Raw genomic sequence first — 16,149 nt, 5'->3', positions numbered from 1 at the left:
TCCAGAGTGCTATCTTCCCTTCATTTTCTTTTTGATACGTTTCTAAACTGTTGACTGTACTGGACAATCCACACTCATTCTACATCTATCCTTCAGGCTCTGCAATATCTCAACATCTCACAGACTCTATTTGCAAAAAGACAGGCATTTTGGGTGAGTACTTACTTTCTCCAGACTTTGATTAAAACAGGATGCTCACATATGTTGGGCCACAGGCAGTGTTTTCATAATCCACTTGATCCTCGTCACCCATATATTGAGACCATGACAAAGTCTGTGAGCATGTATTTATTAATAAGGAAAGGCTGTACAGAAGCCAGCACCCCCTGGCTACCTGGAGCAGGTCTCCGGCTGTTCCCAGTCCCAGCATGTCTTCAGACTGTCATCTGCCCTACAGATAACTCCACCCTGTGTGGTGATTTCCCATTCTCAGTCCTTGATTGTTTTTTCAAGCCAGGTGACCATCTTTTGCTACGTTACCCTGAAAGGGACAATCACCATATTTTCTTAAATGCACCAGAGAAAAATTGTTGAATTGATAATAGTTTGATTTTTTTTTAAGTGCATGGGAGACATGACAAAAACATTCTGTAAAAACTGGTTAGAATAATTAAAATGTCTTACACTGAGTGATAGTTAGATTATTATATCATTCTTTTTTTAAAAAAAAAGCTTAATTGAAAGTGATCCCTATTCTATTGAATTATTTTTCCAAATGTATAGTTTGACATTTGCTGGCAAAGGGCTATTTATACACTAAAATAAGGCAAAATACTGTGGATGCTGGAATCTGAAATATAAACAGAAGATGTTGGAAAATCTCAGCAGGTCTGACAGCATCTGTGGAGAGAGAAAAGTGCCAATGTTTCAAGTCTGAATGTCCTTTCATTTATACTGTACCTAAATTAATATGTATAAGTGGCAACTGTTTAAATGATTCTTAATAGGGAAAGAAATGCTAATTTGCCAGTTTATAACAGAAGGATTTTACCTGACGCTGTATGATAGACCTTTTTGGGGATGAATTTTAATGACCAGGGGAGTGAGGCAGATGGGAAGCTGTTTGGTCCTTCAGTGCAGAGATGGGAGAGTTTAAATGTTGAGCCTCACCTACATCCCTCACCTGAATTTGATGAGGAAAGCACGACTTGGCCTGATGGGTGGGAGGGGAATTTCAGGCTGATCAGAACATTCAAGCATCTGAGGGATGCTGGTACTGCACAGATCAATGTCTAGAATTCCAACCCTTTTCCCTGCATTTCTCAGTGTGAGGGCCATCTCTGTTGTCATGGTACTTTTCCCAACTGCTCCTTTGCCAGAGAGATCCAGCAGGATGTGGTCGACAACGGCTAGGTTATCTTCTGCTGCCATGTTGTCCTGACTGAGGTCCCGAAGATATGATTCCAGACGCCAAGGTGGCTGGAAACCAGAGTTGAAAGTGAGAAGGAGAATTTCAGGATATAGAAACTAGCAAATTATGTACAGATCAGATGGTCAAATTTTAAAACTTGAACCATAACTCCAACCCAGCCTGTTCTGGGTTTTAAGAAGAAATGACAAGGGTGGCCAAGAAAACCCACACCCTGTAGATGAGTAGGCAATTTAAATACTTCACGGAGGCTGACAGGTCTCGGGGAACCCAGCAGCTGAAGTGAAATTAGGATGGTTCTGAAGAGGAGGCTTTAATAGTACTACATATAGCCACAAAGAGCAGGGGTGCTTCCCTATGGCACCCCCCCATATCTATGCCCCTCCCATCCCTGCCACCAACCAAGCCCTCGCCCGGCTTTCCATCAATTTCTCAACCCCTTGTCAGGGAGTCAGGGCTGGAACACTGCACTCCCACCCTGACCTTCCCTCAGACCTATTTATGCCTGCTCTCTGTTTCATGTCAGCCAGCCAATGATCTATCCATGCCAATAGGTTACAGGGGAGTAACATGAGCTTTCATTTTCTGCAATAACCTTTGCTGTGGCACTTTATCAAATGCCTTCTGGAAAGCTAAGTTCAGTACATCTGGTACTGTACCAGTTCCCCCTTTTCCACAGCATAGGTTACTCAAAGAACAAAGAACAACACAGCACGGGAAACAGGCCCTTCGGCCCAATAAGCATAAGCCGCCATTTCAACATTATGAGTCCCCTCTCCACCCACGTCCCTTGTCTATGCTTATGGCATTCCACATTGAGGGAAGACTAATTTAGGGACAATTGTTACATCAATTAGCCTAAGAGCACATCTTTGGGGTGTGGGAGGAGACTGAAAACCCACGCAAGCACGGGGAGAATGCGCAATCTCCCGCAGACAGTGGCCCAAATCCATGTATCTGCACAGCAAACAGTGATAGTCACTGAGCTGTTGTGTTGCCCAGCATCTGGTCCAGTTTAAGCGTACATTAATGACATGGAGTACTAGACTACTCTCGAAACATCCAAGAGCAGCCCTCGTACGACCCATCGCGTGTATGCCCTTGTTGGGCAACAAGGTGGACTGAAGCACCCGTGAATTAAAAGAGAAAAACATCAATACCATGCACATCCTTATACAAACATTCAAGGGAATCCCCAGAAGCTCAAAAGTAAAACAAGTGAGCCAGAAAATATATTGGAAGGTCCATAGGGGGGTTCTTTCGGGTTGGAAGGTCCATAGGAATCAATTGATTCCCAGGGACGTCTCAAAGCTCCTGAACCTTATTTAAAACAGTCTCCTATATCCCTCCATCTCCATCCCACTCATGTGCCTATCTAAGTAACTCTTAAACAACTCCAGCGTACCTGCCTCCACCACCTTGCTTGGCAGAGCATTCCATACCCCACTACCCTGTGTGAAAATCCTCCCTCTAACATCCGAATTATACCTCGCCCCCCTCACCCTATGCCCATGGCCCCTCGTAATGTGCAATTCCAATCTAGGAAAAAGTTTACCACTGTTTACTCTATCTATACCCTTCATAATCTTATATACCTCTATTAGATCTCCCCTCAGTCTCCGTCTTTCTAGGGAAAACAGCCCCAATTTACCCAATCTTTCCTCATAACCTAGTCCTTCCATACCAGGCAGCATCCTGGTAAACCTCCTCTGCACTCTCTCCAGGGTCTCTACGTCTTTCCGGTAGTAAGGCGACAAGAACTGGATGCAGTACTCCAAATGCGGTCTAACCAATGTTTTGTACAACTGTAGCATTAGACGCCAGTGCTTATACTCTATACCCCTTCCTACAAAGGCTAACATACCATAAGCTTTCTTCACAACCTTCTCCACCTGTACTGTCACCTTCAAAGACTTGTGCACTTGCACCCCCAGGTCCCTCTGCGTTTCTGTACTCTTTATAGGTTTATACTCTTTCTATACTCCTTTAAAGAACTTCAATAAGTTGGTTAAATACAAGTTCTCTTTCACAAAACCATGTTGGCTCTGCCTGATTATGCTGAGCTTAGCCAAGTTCCCTGTTATAGCTTCTTTAATAATAGCTGCTAATATTTTCCCTACGACAGATGTTAGGTTCAATGGCCTGTAGCTTGCTGCTTTCTGTTCGCCTCTCTTTTTGAATAATGAAGTTACATTTACTATCTTCCAACTTAATGGGACCTTTCCTGAAACTACGGAGTTTTGGAAAATTAAAGCCTACACATCAGCTATCGCATTGACCCCAAGATGAAATCTATCAGTACCTGGGCTCTAATTAGCCTGCAGCTCCAACAATTTATTTAGTACCACTTCTTTGATGACTAATTTTCTTGAATTCCTCCTTCCTTTCATTTCCTGGTTTTTAGCTGCTTTTGGGATATTACTTGCATCATCTATAGTGAAAATACCTGTTCAATTCATCTGCTATTTCTTTATTTTCCATTATCAATTCTCTAGAGTCACTTTCTGGAGGACCAATGATCACTTTGTTCCTTCTTTTCTTTTTTTAAATATTTATAGAAACTTTTGGTTGGGATCTTCAGCCTGCATCCGCTGTCTGCAGGACTGGTGGTGGAGGTACAATATCCAGCAATCACACTTCATTGGGCCTGGGCAGGGAGGTCTGGGGGGGGTGGGGTTGGGGAACAGATCTCTGCCGACACTGTCTGCCCCGCAGTGATTCCACGCTCCAACATGCATCACAGGATTTTGGTCCCTCTCTTAGACGAAAGTCCCGTCTTAGACTTCCGTCAGCCAATCTGCAAGCAGTCCTGGAATTCTAAGAACAGGTAGGTTTTGGGGGAAGGATATGGGCACACAGGGACTAGGATGTTAGTGCAGAGGTTATAGGGGAGGGAGGTCCAATAACCTCAAGGGCCCAATGTTAAAAGGCAGTGGCTGATGAAGGCAGTCCCTGGCCCTTCCACCCAAAAGCAGACCTGATTTATTTTTAGGCCCCTTCCATACTCCAGAACTCCTCCTGGCATCCTGAAATTTGCAAGTGGTCAATAACTGGCTACTTTAGGGACTCAACTGGGGCAAGGCAAGTGAGTCATGCAAGGCCGTACCCATCCCAATGTAAAGTGGCAGAAAAGTTGGGGAATGTGGGATAATAAAATTCCACTCCAGGCTTTTTACTTGCATGTAAACACCAAATAGAAGCTAGAAACATTTTGAATAATGGGAATTGAGCCGTTGCCATTGCTGCTATTCTGAACCAGGCACAGGCTATCTAACCAACTGAGGTAACTGGCCCCACAATGATCTGAGCATGATTGTAAATGTCCTGCACAATATAAAAGATTCTATAAAAGTATTGGGAACTGTGGTACAGCATCTAATGACAGTGCTTTGATTTCTCACTCAGCCTTATAATGTACTATTCATCAGATCAACTCCAGCAATCGTTAAGGCTTCTTTGACTGCACTTCCAAACATGCCTACACCGTAGAAAGACAAGGGCAGCAGAATATGGGAAGACTACCATCTGCAAGTTTCCCCTCCAAGACACACACCATCCTAATTTGGACTCTCATAACTATTCCCTCACTATCACTGGATCAAAATCATGGAATTTCCGCTCCACCTGGGGTGTTAACTACACAAGACGGATCACCACCGCCTTCTCAAGGGCAGCCTTCCTAGCAATGTCCCCCAAATAAGTTTTATTGCAGTCGCAGCTAGATTTTGACAAGCAGTTTACTATCTAATTAAGGAAGATCAATAATCTAAATTGTAAGTACAACATTTAAGAAAATTAAAAACCTTTGTGCCTTTTGGCTAAGATCAATCGTATGATTAAGCCCAAGATCGGGCGCTATGCCTTGTCTTGTCAGCTTGGATCTTGTTGTTCTCCCTTGTGGGGACCACAAATTAGATTCAATTAGATTTTGAATTTGGTTTTTGGAGCCAGCAAGAAATGGATTTGGGTTTGCCTGGTCCATGCTAAGCACTGGCATTGTAACTTCAAGAATGGGACATTTTGGCTATTTTAACAGTTTTTTTTCCCTACAAAATAATCTTCTTTCAATTTACTCTTTCAGAACACATTTCTGATATCAATAAAGTCCCACTGACCTCAACTTTAACAACTGGGAAAACCAGCCACTGACAGCAGGAGAAGCAGGTTAGTCTTTGCTGGGTGGGTGGGGGGGGGGGGGGGGGGGGGGGGAGGTGGTGGTCAAGCCAGGGAGAAGGGGTGCACAGGGTGGCTGCAAACCAAGAAAGCTGGGATTGGCCAGGATATTGTGTGGGTGGTGATTTGTTATGGAGGCTGCCATTGAGGGTGTCGGGGGCAGTGATGTGGGAGCAGAGATGGGGAGAGTGAGCTCCGGGTGATGGGGGTGGAATTCAGTATCCTTGGGGGATACTCTGGAGCCTGCGAGAGAGGAAATGTGCATGCAGGGTGTCCAAATTAGGCTGGAGTCAAAATTTTGTTTCACTGTTGAGGGAAACTGAGAAGTCTCACAACACCATGTTAAAGTCGAACCAGTTTATTCGATAGTAAACCCACAAGTTTTCGTAAATGGTGTTCCTTCGTCAGGTGTGTGGAAGGTTCTGATCAGAGCAGGGCATATAAAGTCACACACAGTTTACAGAATACTGATTAGAATGCACGTCTTTACAGCTAACCTGCTATTCAAGTCTTAAAGATGCAGACAATGTGAATGGAGATAGCATTAGCATAGGTTAAAGACATGTGTATTGTCTCCAGACAGGACAGTGAGATTTTACAAGCCCAGGAAAATCATGGGGGTTACAGATAGTGCGACATGAACCCGAGATCCTGGTTGACGCTGTCCTCATGTGTGCGGAACTTGGCTATCAGTCTCTGATCTGCGCTGTTGTGTGTTGTGAAGGCTGCCTTGGAGAACGCTTACCCGAAGATCAGAGACCGAATGCCTGTGACTGCTGAAGTGTTTGCCAACAGGAAGGGAACAGTCTTGCCTGGTGATTGTCCAGCAATGTTCATTCATCCGTTGTCGTAATGTCTGCATGGTCTCCCCAACGTACCATGCTTCGGAACATCCTTTCCTGCAGCGTATTAAGTAGACAACGTTGGCCGAGTTGCAAGAGTATTTACCGTGTACCTGGTGGATGGTGTTCTCATGTGAGATGATGTCATCCGTGTCGATGATGCGGCATGTCTTGCAGAGGTTGTTGTGGCAGGGTTGTGTGGTGTTGTGGTCACTGTTCTCCTGAAGGCTGGGTAGTTTGCTGCGAACAATGGTCTGTTTGAGGTTGCGTGGTTGTTTGAAGGCAAGAAACAGAAATGAAGTCAGCAATGTGTTTGTGGTGTGACAGCCTTCGCACTGGCATGTAGTGGGCTCCCATGTGAAATATATTTGCATGCTGTGAATACTCATTGGCATAAAATCTTTTAAAAATTCTGCACTTTAGGATAAAGTCTGTGGGGGTTTGAGATTCTTATGCACCTGGTTCACGTTTGCTTAAAGGTGGCGAACAACAGGCAGCTTTGCGCAGTCGTGTCCGCAGTCCGTGGTTTTGAACTCTGAGGCACAAGGGAGGGTTGAGCAGCAGAATGACAGCTGCACAGAGGCTTGGGCCTGGCATGGGTGAGTTGGTAATGGGAGTGTCAATACTGGATTCATGTGGGTGCACCTCCAGGTGTTGGCTGGCACAGCTCTTACAGGGCTTTGGGTTTACCCGTAGCAGTTACTGTGAATGATCTCAGACAATCTCCTTTACAGTGTAGAGGAGGGTGGATCAGCTGAGTGGCAAGTTACAAACTGGACATTAATGGAAAGATGAAATAAAGATGAAGAGCCTCCCTGTTGTTCCAGGAGGTTCTTTGGAAGCCCACTGATAGCTGCTGCAATGTCAGTTGTTGGCGGCCTTCATCCCCTGCCATGTAATGGCATGTCTCTCCAGAAGGGAAAAAAAACAGTAAAAACGGGGAATTAAAAATACTGGTCTGATCTTTTTTCCCCAACTGGGACACAGCCGTAATTTACATTTTTACTGTGATTTTTGTGGGAACAAGCAAAAAGCAAGAATGCAGAAATGGCATCTACTTTCCATTTGGCCACTGGATGTGAAAATCATAATTAAATTTCCACCCTTGATAGTGGGGGACAGGGATGATATTGATGCCTGGCAGCTTTGGGGTCAAGGATGGGGTGGGGACATGGTGTTGTGTTGCCCTTGGTAGTGGCATGAGGGACTGATAATGGTGGATAGTTGGGGCCAGGTTGGAAGAGAAATTGGGCCTAGTATTGGGGGTGGGGAGTTCCTGGCCTGATAGTGGTGGGGATAATTCTGGCATGATTGGGAGGAATCAGGCTAAAGAGTGGGGTGGAGGAAATTGGGACCTGGTTGTGGCTGGAGTTTGGAGGCCTCAGATGTTTGTGGGGGGGGGGTGGTGGGAGGGGATAGTGAATTGAGGCCTGCCAATGATGGTAGGATGAAGCCTTGTAATGGCAATTGGGGTCTGATTGTTGGGGGGAAAATCAGGGCCCGATTGGGGTTGGTAGGGAAAATTGGAGGCCTTGCAGGCAAGTTCATGGCATGAGGCAGTGGGGGATGGGCAGTTCCTTGATCTAGGAACTAGGTGTGAAGGCACACCTGGATAGTCCTGGTCTTGAGGAAACTATTGGGTTACCCAATGTGCGGAAAACCTGACTGATGGTTGTTAAATTCCACATGAGGGCCACATGACTGGGTGGTACCCTATGGAGAAGCAGCACAGGAAGCTGAACCAACTGGAAGTGAGGGCTGCATTCCAGGTCGGGGAGGAACCTCAGCAGGAGCCAGGGAGCAGAAGAGGGTAGACACATATTGCGGTTCTGTAGACCATCGCTTGTATGTATATAAATATTGCTGTATTAAACACTTCATAACTGAAACCACAACGACTCAGTTTCAAAATTATTACAGCCTTGGGGAAGTAGATTTTTGAGACTTTGACCTATATCCAAAACCACTTGTTTTTTTTAAATTAAAAATTCTGCACATTTGCATGCAACCCCCTACCCACATACACACATAAACCCATCATTGTCAGGTGACTTGACATACTGGTTTAGATTTTCCATTTGAGGTCAGGACCCTAACGTTCCTGGATTAAATGCACTATGTCAGAAATATTAACCCAGTGTAACTTTGGGTGAGCTGGTCACTAATGGCCAGAGGATGACTTGCTGTCCAATTGAAGTGGGCGACGGGGCTCCCAAGGCTGGAGGACCAAAACTTTTATTTTATTAGTGACACAACTAGGTTTACATTAACACTGCAATGAAGTTACTGTGAAAAGGAGACCCACCAGTGATGAAAGATAAGCAGCCCCACTATCTGAGTTGGGGTTGCTGATGCATGTGTGAGAGAAAGAGAGAGAGAGAGAGAGGGAGAGCGTGAGTGAAAGAGAGAGGGCAGTTTAAAATGGAACTGCTCACTGAAGACCAGGTTAAAAAAAAGCTTGGATTTAAAAAGCGGCCACAGCTGTCAGAGCACAAACATAGAGGGGCAACTCCTCCACTGGATGTCTAGCAGCAGTGGGGATGGGGAAGGGAACTCCTACTGGAATAAAATGCTGTCCCCACCCCATCACATATCTCAAGGCCTCCTCCAGTCACGTGTCACGTCTTAGCTAGAATATAGAGTTTGGCTGCTAAAGGAAAAATTCTAGTCATTGTCAGAAAGGGGCCTTTACTGGCTTGCCACCACCCTGACCTGGTCTTGTCAAAAAGGTCCAGGGGATGGCGCCAACAAATTGGCATAACAGCCACCAGTGCCAAATTTTGGGTCTGTCCCCTGGCCTTCATTACCATAGTGGTGGGGTGGCACGATGGCACAGTGGTTCACACTGCTGCCTAACAGCACCAGGAACCCGCGTTCAATTCCTGGCTTGGGTCACTGTGTGCATGGAATTTGCATGTTCTCCGGGGAGAATGTTTGGGTTTCTTCCGGGTGCTCTGATTTCCTCCCACAGTCCAAAGGTGTGTGTGTTAAGTGGATTGGCCATGCTAAATTGCCCCTTAGTGTCTGGGGTATTACTAGGGTAAATACATGGGATTGCAGAGATAGGGTGTGGCTGGGATTGTTGTCTCTGCAGGCTTGATGGGCTGAATGGCCCCCTTCTGCACTAGCGATTCTTTGATGATTCCTGTCCACAATGCCACTGATCCAAGTAACAATTCCAATGCTTTCTTTTGAATATTTGATTTTACTCACGAGAGCTAATTTGTAAAAAAAACTGCTTTCTTTCATCTCTGGGGAGAATAAAGTATGCATAAATAATACTATTCTTTAGCTCCAGCAGACACGAATTTGTACAGTAGTATTCAGCTAAAATAGAAAGTACTAAATTTGATCAGGAAGTTCCTGTATTAAGTCCTCCTTGCCTACAGCAGCAGGAAGCAGCTTTCTTTTGGGATAATTTACTATCATTAGTTTCTGAGTCACGCTGAGCAATGCTGCTGGTATTTGTAATTCAGTATAGCTCATCAGGTCAATAGTGTTTAGGTTTCTTCCATTTTCCTTCGGTCACGATGCCACTGAAGACTGGAAGGATCCTGCTGCGCACACTGCTCATACAAACATATTCCTTTTCTAGTGCAGCTAAATAAACTAATGAAATAAATTTATTGCAAGAAAGAAAAACACAAAAGACATTTGAGATCTTTAAACCTACAACCTGTACAAACCATGAACAATCCACTTTACAATAGGCCATACCCAACCTTATTTACTCTCATGGTTTCTGCATTTAAAAGACTCTGACCATTAAATGGTAACTGAGAAAGAAACTCCAAAATTCCTAATCATCCCAATATCCTCACCGTTGAATACTGCCACTGTCCATCCACAACATAACAGCGCAGAAACCAATGGGGTGAAATTTAGCTTTGGTGGGGGCACACACACAAACCAGCCTCCCATCCATTGACTCTGTCTACACTTCCTGCTGCCTCAGCAACGCAGCCAGTATAATTAAGGAGCCCATGCAAACCAGACATTATTTCTTCCACCTTCCTCTGTTAGGAGAAAGATACAAAAGTCTGAGGTCATGTACCAACTTACTCAAGAATAGCTTCTTCCTTGCTGCCATCAGACCTTTGAATGGACCTTTCTCTACACCCTAGATATGACTGTAACACTACATTCTGTAGTCTCTTGTTTCCTTCTTCATGAATGGTATGCGTTGTCTGAATAGTGTGCAAGAAACAATACTTCTCACTAATACATGTGACAATAATCAATCAAATCAAAAAAATCAAATCAAAACAATCAGCAGCAGCAAACTGAGGTCAGTGGAAAGGCTGTTCGGACAAGTGGATAACACACGGCTGAGTCGTGCCTTCAAGTTTTGTTCCCCTGATTAAGTGAATATGGAGGATTTGAACAAGTCAGTCTGTACCGATATCTATATATTTCAATACTGTTCCCAACACAGACAGCAAGGGCCAGATTTTGCAGTCCCAATGTGAACCTGCACAGAATTAGATAGCGAAAAGAAATAGTAGCTGGAGTATGGATCCAGAATTCCTACTCCTGTTTCTGTGTCAACCATTTCCATTGATGGGGAAATGGGGCAAGTCAGGAGCCCACAGGTAGCATGAGAGACCTGGTCACTGCCATGAGGTCGGGCAAAGCTTAGAAGGTTGTGTAAACCATGTCAGCACAGTGCAGTCAAAAGGGAATGGGAGACCATCCTGAAGGACAGAAAAATTCTGAAAAGTGCAGAAGGAAGCAAGCTTTGTAGTAAAATGAGCTGGAAAGGCCCAAGTAAGGTGCTGGAGTTACACAAGGGAGCAGTGGAGATAGAGGCAGTGCAGTCCTTTGTGGCAATTTCAGGCTGTTCAAAAATCTGCTAACAGTGGGCATTATGCCATTCAGCCAGGCTCACAAAAGGTCTATCCCATGGAAGGGATTCTGCCACAGAAAATAATCCCTTACACCTCAGGCGATCAAGGCAGTGCAGTGATAGTATTGCACAACACAAGGAAGGCCCCCCAGGTAGCAAGTAGGCAAACTTCATGAGCCAAGTCAATAGACAGGGTCTTGAGAATACCCAGAGCACAGGTTCTACTTGCAACAGCATTACCACGTATGTAGCAATTCTCAGTCTGTTGCTCACTGCTGCAATCACACTATTACAGAAGCCCTATTTTTCAAGGATAGCTGTTTTATCAGTTTCCTAATGGATGCGTCCTCACAAATGCCTAGGCCAATGATTTTGCTGCAACAGTCAGGCCATCCCAGTACACGGAGTGATAACTGCACATGTTTATAATCAAGGCACCAGCCGACAGGTCTCCTGCTGATGAAAATCCCTCCTGCCTGCACTGACTAGTTGGATTTGGGATCGCAATATCAGGAAATTTCCTAGCTCTCCACTCCTGCCTCCAACCTGAAAAACTGGCCCCAGAAAAACTTCCTGTCCTCAGTTATGACATCAGATTCCATTTACACTTCAACAACAACATCACAAATTATTTTAATTTCCAAGACCATTGTCCAGGTGGGCACATAAATTTAGTCACAACAGTAATTAATCTTTCAGCATATCCATAATTATCATTCATTAAATTCCTTTTACACGAGCCAACATAATGGTCTGTTTTTAAATCTGCAGATTCTTTTTGTTATTCTTGTTAATGACAATAATAATAGATTTATAAAGCAATATAATTATAACTGCTTGCCCAGCTTGTTCAGTCTTCAAAAAGAAAAATCAGGTACAGTGGTTTCCTTCTGTGGTTTTAACAGCAATTGGATTGATAAAGGTCAGTTTATCGTGGTAATTTTGGAAATATTTAGGCAGTGACAAGTTCCATAAGGCTTGCAACAAAATACTTCAAGCACAAAAAGATTTTATACCCATCTGCTGCACTGAATTTGTGGCACAAAATGTTCATCTCCAACTTGGCTATCTTGCCATTCTATACCATAGCTGTCAAGCTGTTTGACTTTGTCATTTTTTTGGTGACCAAACAGCACTGGCATTACTTTCTGCAAAACCAAGAAATGAGATAGCAGAGCACGGTATTAACAGTTACTAATCAGACTTAGTGTCCATTAATGTGAATGGAAGCACTTGATCAATTATCAAATGTCCAGAGGTGTTGATCACAAAAAAATGTGGTTGAAATATGGTAGAGTAACTAGTTCTCCCCAAGTTAAAAACTGCCAATTATTTCAAAAGATTTCTACATGCAACTTACGCTAAAGAGTTCAAAATTACTTGGGAATAGTTCCCCTTGGACGTCCTGGGAATCTTTTAGAGCTTGGCTTTGCACCAGTCTGCAGTAATACTGCAATGGGTGTGAAGGGCAAATGATGTGCAACCCCATATTTATAAACCTATATTACATGGTGGAGCTTGTGCTGATTCAAAGCTAAAAATGCTGTGCAACAGCATGTTTATTATTACAGACTATGAGATTAATGTTTTTAAAAAAGGTTGAACTGAAAATGCTGCATTCACTCAGCAGGTCACACAGCATGTGTGTGGAGAGGAAGGTGGGGTTAACATGTCAGGTCAATGACCTCTCGTCAGAACACTGCAGTATTTTGGATTTTATTTGAAAATGCTTAACTCATTAAAAAAAACAATACACTGGTTGGTTATTAATCGAAAGATCACAGATTCATTTAAGATGGAACATTAAACAAAGGCTTTTCAACAAGTGTTATCTGTGTCCTCTGAATTGCTTGTACACCACAATATCATTTTCAGGACTAAGTACAACCTCAAAGGCTTTAAGGGTTAAAGGTTAACATCCACTCAAAAACCAAAGGGCAAGAACAAATTACTTATAAAACAGAAACAACTGATGATTCAGTGACTGTGTAAATTAACTAGATTTTTGATTCTTCATGTATTTTCACATATGTATTTGAGGGAAAGCAAAATGAATTATTTAACGTAATTGTAACCTGAATAAATATTATCCTGGGTGTGACACATTCTGCTTTGATACAGGGGGGAAAAGAGATATTAATTAGGTTGTAATCATGTCAATCTGCCATTTCTACAAAATAAATGTCTCCAAATTTTAGTTGAATGCCAATTTACCCCACCAAGACTGCTGTGCATCAGGCAGAACTGCTTTAAACATGTGCAGAGATACCTATCTCACTTTTCATCATTGGCCAACACTTGAAACCTACCTGGGGATCTTGCTTCAGCTGCGTCAGCAGTTGTTCTGGGCTTCGTTTAGTGATTCTTTTCCTTGGTGATCTCAAGATGTGGAACCCTTTGAGATTTCCAACCTGCATCATTTCAAAGTAAGAAGAGATTATGGAATTTATTGAACCACAATGTTGATTACCACAAGTGTCATTACAACACAATTGATACCAACATGCTTAACCTCTGCCAAACATTTAACGCACTCCACTGAGGATGCCTCAGACCATGCTGTCAATACTACTACAAGTGAAACTTTAGCCTTGTTTAAGTCCACTTGGAGCTTACAAAACATCATGTGATGACAAGTTTCACCACAATGTGCTGATGGTGGGGGTTGGAGGTGTGGCACTGGGAGGGATCAGGGACATTCCTTATTGAAATCCAAGGCTCTGGGGGGTCAGGTCCAATGAGTATCGGCATTGGGCAAGATACAGTACTGACTTCACTCAATTCTTTAACTCATTAGCGTTGGAATTGGTGTGCGTAAGAGTGGATTAATTTAGCTGTGGGATGGGTTTTGTTTCCAAGTTTTTGGAACCCACTTTTTAGTTAGTAAACAATCAGGAGGTCTCCATTGAATAAGTCTAGAAGGGACTTAACAGATATTAATGGGCCCCTTTCACAAATTGGCAGCTGAACAGAGAAGTACTGTGACTGCCCCACTCTGGATTCCACAGCTACACCAAAGGCAAATCTTTGAATTAGATTTTCAAAAAACACATTTTTATGGTGATAAGAGGTATTCTTGTGATGCAATGGGCAGTGGCCCTGCCTCTGAGCCAGAACATCTAGGTACAAGTCCCACCCCAAGATTTGATGACCAAGGAAGGTGTGTTCATAACATAACCAAAAATGGCTGAACATCAACTTATAAATCCTTCCCACGTCAGACAGTAAAAATAGAGAGATTCCTGGTGAGCCATGGGATGGAAAGATATTGGAATCTCTACCATCACCAACCATAGCTCCAGGCTACAACATGCATGTAAAAGTCTATGTTGCCACAGCAACTTGGACACCTTGGGGAACTGATTGGTTCAGTTAGCTGGACAAATGGTCTGGATCAATTTGATGCCAACAGCATTGGCTTCAATTTGGGATTCAGGGCCTGCGTCTGTGCCCTATCTGTGCTGGAGGTCATAATGCTGTGAGGTGAGGTGGGGCAGGGTGGGGGGAGGTCAGGCCTGCTTTTGGGTAGGGAACTCAAGAAAATGGAGGAGAAGGAGCTTCAGGACCATTCCCCCAACTCCATAGGAATTCTGATCACTTCCACTCCACACCAGCCCTTTAGCTTCTTCTAGTCCACATCCTGTGATTTAGTCTAGTACCAATGGCAGCAAGTCAGGCAGACTGAAATTGGTTCCTCTTAATCATACCTCCAAAAACAGTTCAGCCTGAATACGCAGATGAGGTTCAAAGACCAATTTCTAATGCTCCTCAGGTCTTTTACTTCAGGCAATGTAGTCACCTCTGCAGAGCCAAGTCTGAATATCAAAGCAAGACCAGACCAATTTCTGCTGCATCATCTTTTAATAGCGCAGTCAGATCATATATGTATTGATTATTGTGCTTTTTCAGTTGTGATTGCCTATTTTAATATTGTTGTAACCATGAGCAACATTAACATTTCATTACAGAAAGAAAGACTCAGGTATGGCAGATTTAATTAAGAAAATTGTTTGCTATTTGTACCATGTAACCTTTAATTAATTGCAGGGCATATAACTGGGTGCAGGATAACAACATCCAAGGTTGTCATATTACAATTCTTTTATTTATAAAAGACAAGGTTCCCTATCCATTTCAACACGCATTTACTGTTTCTACTATGATGATATAATTTTAAGAAATTCAATAAAAATACGTTCTTCAACAACCTGACAGTTTGTCATACTTAGAAAAAACTTTTTGCTAATAATGCTGAGATCACCACAATACTAAATGGGATATGCTTCTTAAATAAGTCACTGAGATTAACAACTTGCTGGTTAAATGCCACCCTTATTTACAACCCAACACTTTTTTTAAAAGTGTAGTTATGTTACCATCTAGCGATGAGGTGCAGTTGATTTGGACAGAAAATATGGTTCCTAGAGTAATGGCAACTGCATCATTAACTTTTTAAAAGGCTCCCCTAACCCTTCTTTCATTAATGACTTGCTTAACAGTTTAAGTCTACTTTTAATTATCACAGTCTGTCTTTTAAAGATCAAATTTCTCAATCTAAATTTTACTGAGTTCCTTTTTATGGTCTCAATTGTCACTGTAAATGTCATCACTTTATACCTTCACTGAAGCAGTGACAAGCCCACTCTTATCCCTGGCTTTATCTCTTTTTCCATCCTTTATTGTACTACAAAGATCCCTTTTTCATAGTTTACAGCTGTATCCGCTTTCCACACGTGGCAAATGATTGCCTCCATAGAGGTATTTTCTGTTTCAATCTTGCATTTTCCCAAGGGAGAACAAAAGGGACAAGCTTTCTGGAGTTGGTTTCACTGAGAAAATTGTTCAGAATTGCCTCATTCCTCAGCAGATTAACGAATGCATACAATCCCAGCCTAAGTGCTATTGTACAGCACAATTTG

At 43.1% G+C, this 16,149-nt stretch overlaps 1 protein-coding gene across 2 annotated transcripts in view; it reads right to left on the bottom strand.

The window, feature by feature from the left end:
• LOC145348985 (PC3-like endoprotease variant B) overlaps positions 1 to 16,149 on the bottom strand; it is a 709,624-nt gene that overhangs the window by 513,256 nt on the left and 180,219 nt on the right. For both annotated transcript variants that reach the window (XM_080197162.1, XM_080197161.1), the window contains exon 3: positions 13,540 to 13,641. In XM_080197162.1, coding sequence (XP_080053288.1) covers positions 13,540 to 13,641 — 102 coding nt within the window. The remainder of the gene's footprint in view (positions 1 to 13,539; positions 13,642 to 16,149) is intronic.

Source organism: Carcharhinus amblyrhynchos, chromosome 10 (assembly GCF_965287045.1).
Source record: "Carcharhinus amblyrhynchos chromosome 10, sCarAmb.v2.hapA, whole genome shotgun sequence".
Taxonomy (NCBI): domain Eukaryota; kingdom Metazoa; phylum Chordata; class Chondrichthyes; order Carcharhiniformes; family Carcharhinidae; genus Carcharhinus; species Carcharhinus amblyrhynchos.
This window is presented reverse-complemented; position numbering and strand designations above follow the sequence as displayed.